Source organism: Branchiostoma belcheri, unplaced genomic scaffold (genome assembly GCF_001625305.1).
Source record: "Branchiostoma belcheri isolate BF01 breed outbred unplaced genomic scaffold, Haploidv18h27 scaffold68, whole genome shotgun sequence".
NCBI lineage: Eukaryota > Metazoa > Chordata > Leptocardii > Amphioxiformes > Branchiostomatidae > Branchiostoma > Branchiostoma belcheri.
Genome location: NW_017804331.1, coordinates 1,776,532 through 1,786,729, shown reverse-complemented (window position 1 = coordinate 1,786,729; position 10,198 = coordinate 1,776,532). Strand labels below are relative to the sequence as shown.

At 44.1% G+C, this 10,198-nt stretch overlaps 1 protein-coding gene across 5 annotated transcripts in view; it reads left to right on the top strand.

Moving 5' to 3' along the window:
* Positions 1-10,198, top strand: part of LOC109484048 (endoribonuclease Dicer-like) — a 63,017-nt gene that overhangs the window by 15,601 nt on the left and 37,218 nt on the right. For 4 of the 5 annotated variants that reach the window (XM_019787238.1, XM_019787234.1, XM_019787235.1 and 1 more), the window contains exons 2-7: positions 673-856; positions 1,286-1,448; positions 6,290-6,573; positions 7,888-7,994; positions 9,720-9,831; positions 9,920-10,012. In XM_019787238.1, the coding sequence (XP_019642797.1) occupies positions 698-856; positions 1,286-1,448; positions 6,290-6,573; positions 7,888-7,994; positions 9,720-9,831; positions 9,920-10,012 (918 nt within the window). In that variant the 5' untranslated portion in view covers positions 673-697. Of the gene's footprint in view, positions 1-672; positions 857-1,285; positions 1,449-6,289; positions 6,574-7,196; positions 7,272-7,887; positions 7,995-9,719; positions 9,832-9,919; positions 10,013-10,198 lie in introns of all 5 variants that reach the window. The other variant, XM_019787237.1, reaches the window with a different exon arrangement.

Sequence of the window (10,198 nt, the reverse complement as noted above, 5' to 3'; positions counted from 1 at the left end):
GAAGGCTAAATCTAACACATAAAATTCAACACCATCAACTACATGTATATAACAAACAACATATAAAAGTATACAATAAAAAGCTCAGATTTTACTATTCGCACGCGCGCATCAGTTTTGGGGTTCCCAGAGGATGTCATCCATATAATCAAATCAACATGGCCTTACTTACATGTTAGAAGGGTAACACGCGCACCGGACGATTGGCGGCTGGCGCCCGGAGCGGGTGTTTGTTTACATTATCGCTGGTCGCTGAGGGTCGGGCAGCCAGATTCGCCACGGGATGCCCCCTGTCCTTTCTATTTTTGGGCTCCAGTCGGCTAGGGGGATTAGTGATTTCACAGATCATTTAGCCAATTACAAACATTTCGAAACTTTTCGAAAAAATGGTATTCGCGCGAATTCACTAATTTAAAGAACAGTCCCAACATGCACCCAACATTCTGCAACACACATTTCAATACCCGGAGGTACAAAATCTACGATTTTCCTTGTTTAATTTGCGTTGAGTGGGTCGGAAGGAAGTATGTTTTCAAGATGAAGGCAAGATATGGATAACAACATTTTGGTCCTTTCACTGTTTCAGTATTATAAAATTTGCAGTGCAATAAATAGTGATCTGGTGTCTTATTTGGATGCCCACATGTAGACACATTTTTCTTTCCCTTGCAGACTAGACAAGGTAATCCTGTGAGCCATGTCAGATAGTCTGACAGAAGAAGGGGGAGGGGGAGGGACGAGACCCCCCCCTGCCCCGGTGGCTCCTCCCCCCTCCCAGCACACCCCCCAGCGGCAGACGTCCCACCTGCAGAGGGACCCCCAGCACCTCTCCATCTTCACACCAAGGCTCTACCAGGTACTGCCTTTTTTTAATGCTGTACGGCCACACCAATTTAATTTCTTGGTTAACGGATTCGCCCGCTTCGTTTAAAAAATATATAAAAAAAAGAGGCCATGTGAGATGCTTCACTGGGTCAGTCTACTGAGGAAGACCAGAGTTACTGGTCGAAAGCTCTAGGTAAGAGAACTTTATTGTGTTGGATCTTAAGTGTTAATACTTAGCTGATAATTTGCTGGTTCAATGATTTTAGCTATAATTAGTACCTTGTCTGACGTATGACCTCAACGTGTATGTAAATTTTTAGTCATGTGTATATTTGTACTGTGTGTGTGATGTGGAATGAGCCCTGGAAGATTAGCCCTAACGGGCTAAAGGGTATCGTAGTAAACTGAACTGAACTCTAAACTGATTGTATCTGTTGTGTCTCCTGATCTGTGTTCCCAGATGGAGCTACTAGACGCAGCCCTGGAGAAGAACACTATCGTGTGTCTGGGGACCGGCTCGGGGAAGACGTTCGTGGCCGTGATGCTGATCAAAGAGCTCAGCAGCCAGACTAGAGCGGCCCTTAACGATGGGGGGAAGAGGACAATCTTCCTAGTCAACAACGGTGAGTTAGACAGTCCACATTCATACACTACACAGGGCTCGAATTCCCACCTGCTTATGCAGGTTAGTCCAGGTGAAATTGGGGCTGTGCAGGTATAACCTGCACTGGTCCATGTACTGGGTATATGCAGGTTAGTGCAGGTAAAATTGGAGCTGTGCAGGTATTTCTGATGTCTCCCTGCACCTAACCTGCACTGGTCCATGTACTGGGTATATGGGAGGGGAGGGGGAGAAGAGGACAATCTTCCTAGTCAACAACGGTGAGTAAGACAGTCAACATTCATACACTACACAGGACTCAAATTCCCACCTGCTTATGCAGGTTAGTCCAGGTGAAATTGGGGCTGTGCAGGTATAACCTGAAAAATTGAAGCTGTGCAGGTATTTCTGCTGTCTACTTGCACAGTACTAGGTTTATTTTCAATAGCTGTGTTGACTGCCACCACCAAGTATAAAAGAAATGATGTTAGTGCCTATCTAAACTGTTTTAGCATAATCCATACTTTCTAAAGTTAGGTAAATGCAGGTAAAATTTGCACCAATGCAGAAAACGTATTTGGAGCCCCGGAGGTGATATGTCACACTCTTCGTTATCGCCATCTTGACCCTGACTGCCTCTGACAGGACGACTCAGTCAACTGTCCCGCCGGCCATTGGAGATAATGGGCCCATAAGTCAGGGTGGAGGCTGTGAAGACAGAACCATTCGTTAGGCAATGGACCTATCACATTATTACGTCACGGTTTGTTTACCTGTTCTAAAGAACTTTCTAGAATGGTCAGTTAAAGAATAAAGATCATTTCAAAGTTTTCAAAGTCAGGCATGTTTAATTTTTGCTGCGTCTAGTTTTGTTCACACAGCATTACATGCCGTAATGGGTGGTTTAGTTGTGGCATTATACGAAAGTAGTACTGTATTAAAAGCCTTATATTAAGGCTAACCCTACACAAACACACACCGCGCTAGGCACCCCTGTACGATATAAACGTCGATTGACCGGCATTCATTGCGGTAAACAAACTGTGACGTAATAATGTGATAGGTCCATTACCCCACAACTCCAGGCAGACATGTTTGTGGACGGAAGGAGTAGTGGTGGACTGTCTACTTGATGCATGTACAATGTATACTGCACGACTTTCTGTTTGTACATGTATATGACATCCAGGACACAGTAAGATACAACAGACTGAGATGGTACGGCCACCTCCAGAGAATGGACAGGCCAATGACAAATAGCCAAAGAGGATCCTCACATTAGATGTGGAGGGTCCAAACCCCCGTGGTCGTCCTAAGAGGAAATGATTCGACAACATACGGGAGGACCTCCACCACTTTAACTTGAACAAGATCAACCAACAGGATAGAGACATAAGTGGCGTGCAGCCATCAAGCCCCAGTTGTACTGTGCAAGCACATCTAACCCTCGGAAGACGGGGAACAACAGACGATAAACCTGATAGTCAGAGAGAGAGTTAGATATGAAAGGTCCCGTTCCACTCTGTGTAGAGCATAGGGGTAGCCCTTGGGCCACACAGTTGTGCAAGCACAACATCAGGGGGCTTAGTCCACTGGTAGTGTTGTGTGTTCGATCTTCCAATACCAATTCTCATAGATGCTAAGTGCTGACCAGAGAAAGCAGTATGTACCATTTTTGAAGTCATTTTTTACCTCCATGAAAAATGGAGGTATTGTTTTTGGCGTGTCTGTCTGTATGTCTGTCTGTCTGTCTGTCTGTCTGTGTGTCTGTGTGTCTGTCTGTCTGTGTTTCCGCAACTTTGTAGTCAGCATAACTTCAGAACGCCTTTATGGATTGCGATGATATTTGGTATGATGGTAAGTCTTGGAAAGACAGAGGTCAAGGTCAAGTATGGGCCTCCTGGTGGATGACCTTGGTACTGCAGCAGAACTTCCGGTTTTTGTATCTTTTGTCCTGAACAAGCTATGGTCTTGACTTTTTGGTGACAGATAGCTAATCTTGTCAGGAATAAGTGGCGTAAGTTTGATCCCCCTAGCAGCTTGTTCTGGAACTGCAGGTTAGTTTCTGGTAAAAACTTTCAAAGCCAATAAGTCCAGATTGGAACAACATATTTTCATCATTTTTGGTGTGTAGGTAGCTGAGAGAGAGATGTACATGATTAAATGCAAATTATGCAAATGAGGACTTAATTTGCATAATTAATGAGGAAATTCTATAATTACAGTGTTTCATATAATTGTACTGCTATACATGTAATATATTCAATCTGTGGCAGGTGGAACATGAACAGATACCAATTATGCAAATGATGACCTAATTTGCATAATTAATGTGAAAATTCTGTGAATCCTTATTGGTGAATGATGGGAATTTTATACCTCGTAACATGTGTAAGTTACTTAAAGGTTTGCGTCGCTATGCACATATTATGTTAATGTAGAGGTTATTTGCATAATTAATGAGGACAAAGCAAGCCCATATTTCATGGAGGTATGAGATCTCGGAACTCTTGTTAACTCATGATCCTCTTTCTTTCTTTTTTGGCAATGACAACAGGTCAAGACACAGGTTATCAAGGCAGTGTTAACTGGTATTAGATAACCTACATATACAACCTCCCGGTTACAATTATTGTATTTCATTTCATCTTGTATTGTTATTTTATTACAAAGTGAGCACTCTACCCAAATGTTTTTGCACCGGTATGTACATGTATATGGAGAAAAAATGTATTTTTCTGCTTGCAGGGAAACAACAATTTGAAAGTTATTTGATTCAGTCAAGCATGAGCCGCCATAGATAGTACCTGCTTCTGTGAGCAGTTGGCAGGATGCTGTTTATAAGCCTGAAAAATTGACTCAATTATGAAGTGGAAGATGACTGCACTGAAGACAGTGTGTCTTGTAGATGCAAAGGGGCAATTGGGAAAATATGCCAGCATATGATGGCTGCTTAGAAATACATCACAAGGCTGGAAATCCTTTTTTTGTGTACATTGTTTTTTTTTTTTTATTCCAACATGTAATCACCAGACGTGGTGACGGCACACTCAAGTTTTATCAACTTATATTAATGACGCCACCAACACATACATGACAGGACAATACTCAATTTCACCTGAGCGAAGTGAGGAAAGTCGTGTAAAATGCCTTTCCCAAGGGCACAAGATCGGTGGCATGTCAGGACTCAAACCGGGGACCTCTAGGTTCCGAGTCACGCACTCTGCCGCTACGCCACACGACCCCACATTGGTATTAACATTGGTATTAACATTGGTATTGAGCTGCACCAGACAAATTTTACCTGCACCATGGAGAACTTAGGAAGTAAGAATCAAACTCTAAAATTTGTTCAGAAACCACTGTCATTATTTCTCTCATACCTCATAGGTGGTAACACTAAATGCAGCGAGTAAAAATCCACATACATGTATGTCTACATTTGTATATAAACCCAGTACATGGACCAGTACAGGTGAAGGTAGACATCAGAAATACCTGTTAAAACTTTTGATCCAACACAACAAGTTCTCTCACCTAGAGAGCTTTCGACCAGTCACTCTGGTCTTCCTCAGTAGACTGACCCTTTGAGGCTTGTCACGTGATGGCTTCTTTGAAGTGTGACCTCATCACTGGGTCAAAGGTATCTGGTAGACGATGTCGGCCCCCGTCGCGGTTAAGTAAAAGGTGGTGGGCCCTGATGTAAATAGCCTCCTTCAGAAATCAGAAATACCTGCACAGCTCCAGTTTTACCTGCACTTACCTGCATCCGCACCTGGTATTTTGAGCCCGTGATGACTGGTTAGAAAAATATCACAATCAGCATGGACCATGTGGGAAATGCCAAAAAGCAGTTACTCAAGTAACTGGACAATATTATGATTTTGAAAACGTCAGACATTTCAGCTAGTATCCTAGGCCTCTTCAAAAAAAAATTTGTCTTCACTTTATTTGCATATCAATCAATAGTTGTGCTTATAAACCTGCATTTCCCCTCTGGTCCCTCAGTCACTGACGAAACCTAGTGGATACTAGCTGAAACGTCTGACGTTTTCAAAATCATATCCAGTTGCTTGAGTAACTGCTTTCTGGCGTACCGTATTATCTGGATGTCTAACCTTCATTGACGCATGTGGGAAATGATTTGGCATTTCACCGTAATCCCAGTCAAATTGGCTAAGCGTTGATGTAAGAGCCCCATTCTGGTGGAAATTGGACGGCAATAAGGAACAGTAATGGGCTTATTTGACATCATTTTACCGGGTAGTATCTTCTGTTGCTGTCCAATGTTTGGAGCACTGTGATTTTTCATAATTCCCATGTGTTTTGGGTGTATTTGTTCCATGTCAATTTGTTGCTGGATTTGAAACATCAATGTTGATATATACAATATAGAGCTATATGTATGCACCTGTTATGTCTAGCATATTTTTATCTTCAAGCATTATCTTCGAAACCCACAAATATCAAAATTATTTTCAAGCCTCATACATATTCATGTTTATTTATTGAGATCCACCACCTTTGTGAATGGATTGATATAACTTTTTCAAGATGTCAACCCAGGATCAGACTGTTAAGTTTTGAACCACTCACACTGGGACAAATCCCTGATCTTTTTTTTTATAGATGTGGCTGGTTCTTTATTGTTCTTGAAATAACCTTCAGCTAGCACAAGGCCCCTTTGCCACCTGTACATGTTGACGACACAGATTGTACCTGCTACACTCACTCTCTCCCATACCTTAGTCAGCTGGTGGGGCAGCATGACTGTTTTCCACTGCTGACAGTCTTGTTTGACCGGTCCACTCCTTTAAGTCTGCCCTGAAATAAAGTTCTTCTGTTATCTGTTTCCCGCTGCAGTCCCCCTGGTGTCCCAACAAGCCGCAGTCATCACCACTCACACCAACCTCAGCATCGGGGAGTACGTGGGCGCCATGGGGGTGGACCTGTGGTCGCGCGAGCGCTGGCGGCGGGAGTTCGACGCGCACCACGTGCTCGTGATGACGGCGCAGATCTTCCTGGACGTCCTTCAGCACGGAATCCTCCCGCTCTCCCGCGTGAATCTGCTGGTCATCGACGAGTGTCATCACGCAGTCGGACATCACCCCTACAGGGAGATCATGAAGGCCTTCGACACTTGCCAGGTATCCTGCCAAGCTAGATTTCTGCTAGGCTATTTTTATGTTTACCACACACTCACACTCACTCACACTCACTACCCCAGGGTTCATGTAAATGTTGCGTGTCAGTAATAAACCATTGCTACATGTGCAGGTACAGAACTACGCATAAGGTCAATGACCTGGACCAGACGGCTGTCACCATGGTAACTAGTGTTGTAGCAGACACCCTATGGTGTTGGGTTACACGTTGTAGCAAGGGAAGGGTTACCATATACACAAACGTGTTGTGTTTAAGAATAAACAGAGCAGTACTTTGTAAGGCTTGACCATGTGAAGGTAAACATTATACATTTGCTTTGCAGTATTGATCTATTCTTCCAGATTAACAAGCTGGATATAACATAATGATGAACTGTGTTACTACATGTACATGTACAGGTGCATGACTACCCCAGGGTCCATAATAAACCCTTACTACATGTAATGTTACTGGTGCAGGACTACCCACGTGTGCTGGGTCTAACAGCCTCCATCCTGCAGGGGAAGTGTGCGCCCAACAGTCTGCTGCAGCTACGATAGACTGGATACCACTACCAGGCTAGATATAACATAGTGATATACCATTACTACATGTAATGTTACAGGTACAGGACTATCCAAGGGTCCTGGGGTTGACGGCCTCCATCCTGCAGGGGAAGTGTGCGCCCGACAGTCTGCTACAGCCACTACCAGGCCAGATATAACACAGTGATATACCATTACTACATGTAATGTTACAGGTACATGACTACCCACGTGTGCTGGGGCTGACGGCCTCCATCCTCCAGGGGAAGTGTGCGCCCGACAGTCTGCCCAAACTACATGTAATGGTACAGGTACAGGACTATCCCCGTGTCCTGGGGCTTACAGAAGCTGGATATGATGATGAACCATTACTACATGTACAACAAGTAATGTTACAGGTACATGACTACCCGCGTGTGCTGGGGCTGACAGCCTCCATCCTCCAGGGAAAGTGTGCGCCCAACAGTCTGCCCAAACTACATGTAATGGTACAGGTGCAGGGCTATCCAAGGGTCCTGGGGCTTACAGAAGCTGGATATGATGATAAACCATTACTACATGTACATGCCCAAACTACATGTAATGTTACAGGTACAGGACTATCCAAGGGTCCTGGGGCTGACGGCCTCTATCCTGCAGGGGAAGTGTGCGCCCGACAGTCTACCCAAACTACATGTAATGGTACAGGTACAGGACTATCCAAGGGTCCTGGGGCTTAAAGAAGCTGAATATGATGATAAACCATTACTACATGTACATGTAATGTTACAGGTACAGGACTATCCAAGGGTTCTTGGGTTGACGGCCTCCATCCTCCAGGGAAAGTGTGCGCCCGACAGTCTGTTGCAGCGGGTCAGGAGCCTGGAGGTCACACTAAGGTTTGTTCTTTTGTTTGTTTAGGATCTCCATTAGTGTGAATTTCACACTATTCTACCTGGACTCCATAGTGAACGTCCATAGTTTTTGTACCATTACACACCTTTGTACCATCGCACACCGGGGCATGCCCCTACTCTTTTTCGAAAGTTGTGGTGGGTTCTTTAATGTGCGTGGGGTGTGACTCTCCCCAAACATGGGACCTCCTTTTAACGTCAAATCCGAGGGACGTCCCTAACCAAAGCTAGGTACTCATTTACACCTGAGTGAAGTGAGGAGAGTTGCCTTGTGTAAAGTGCCTTTACCAGGTCCTTTGTAGCTTTTCCAGCATAGTTGCCTCCCTTCTAGCTCTAGTACGTGTACTCCGGCTCTAGCTTTGAACTTTAAGATACTTCCGTCTGTGTTGGTGGTGTCTTTAAGGTATTCTTTAGATATGACCTGTGAGGATTTTACGTTGCCTATCACTTGTTTTAGTGCACACGTATGAAGATGAGTAAAGTGTGGCATCTGTGTGGTGTAGTGGATAGAGCGTCCGACTGTCAAGCAAGGAGACCCAGGTTCAATCCCCAGGGTTGGACCCAGACATGTCCGGACATGCACCCAGACGTTGTGCCCATGGAAAAGGCACTTAACACGCATTTCCCCCCTCAGTTAGAGGGTTCCTGGGCCCTACTAGGGTTTGGGTTGGTGTTAGGAATTGCATCCAGCCGTAAAAATCTTGCTTAAAAAAAAAACTTGTACTTGGTGCAAGCATGTCTAAAAAGGGGGAATGGGGAAAATGGGGAAAAATGACGTTAAATTCGGTTTTAAAAAAAAAGGATCGAAGACTACATTTAGCATTATGTGTTCATCGTGTTGGCAACTGTCTGTCTCCTGAGCAAATTTGGCTGAATTGATGTAAGGACATTACAATGATATACACGTAGTAGACGTTCAGAATTACAACTTACACAAATACACATTAAAATACAGACTAAAATAACGCATTAAAATAACAGTATTGATGATGTAAAATAACATAGTATTAGATCTTGTTTAAAATTGGAAATTGCATAAAATTTGGGTCGATTAAAAGTCAATATCAATTTCAATATTGCACGTAATACATTCTAGTGGAGCGAGGAGTTTAGCAATCTGACAATGTGGGGAATGCTGCTATTGTAGAAGCGAACAGTTCTAGTGCTGACAGAGTCCAGGGTCTAGGGTCTTTCAGGGCAGACACCACATTTGCATTGCGCAGTAGAGGCCAAAAAATGGTTTTTAGTGCCTAGTTAATACATTTGAAAACCTTTTTTTCTCTTGAAAGTTTTGGTCCATTTTGGAGATTTTTGGGCTGGAAGGCACAGGTAGGGTCTAAACTTTCCTACTTTGGTCAAGTTTTGTTTATTTCACCAGTTTAGTGGGCGTAGTGAGAGATGTGAGTGGTTAGGTCTTGTCTGGCCAGGCGGATGGATACCATGGAAAATGTAGGTCATAGTTGAGGTTTTGTTACTATCATCAGCTGTGGCGGGAATTTGAGCTGGTCAACCCCCTGTTTCCTTTCTATTTTTTTTAATCAGACCCTTGTTGCTACCTGGTGCAGAAAATTTTTTGAGATTGAAGTATGGGCAAGTACTTTCTTGAGGTGTTGAAATAGTGTATGTAAGCATGTGTTCCTATGGCAAGATCTAATAGTACTGTCTGCCCTGTTCAATGCCATATCCTTGTTTCCTCCTTGTCCCCACCAGGAGCACAGCGGAGACGGCCACAGATCTGGTGGGAGTGGACCGGTACACGACGCAGCCCAACGAAGTCGTCATCGAGTCTGGGTCTGCACAGAACGAGACCGGCCTCAGTCAGGTAGTTATGTTATTTTTAGGCTGCAGCAAGTAATTTTTGTAATTTGTTGCCTTCTGCAGCCAAATCCAACATTTTCTTCCCCATATAGGCGCTGCAGACCCTTCTGGATGATGCCCTGGCGTTCATCTCCAGCTGCAAAGTGCGCGTGACTGTGGAGGAGGGGGAGAGGGACCCCTGCCAGGTACTGAAGCATTCTTATTTATTTATTTCATCACAAGACGGCTGGGTAGCCCCATTCAGCTTACATTGGCTGTTTTCCAAGTACCTTGTACCTTGGTCCCTTAACCCAGGCCAGGGTTTTCCAAGGGGGCCCAGCAAAATTACACAAGACATTGTTACATACAGTAAGACAAGAGTGGACAACATA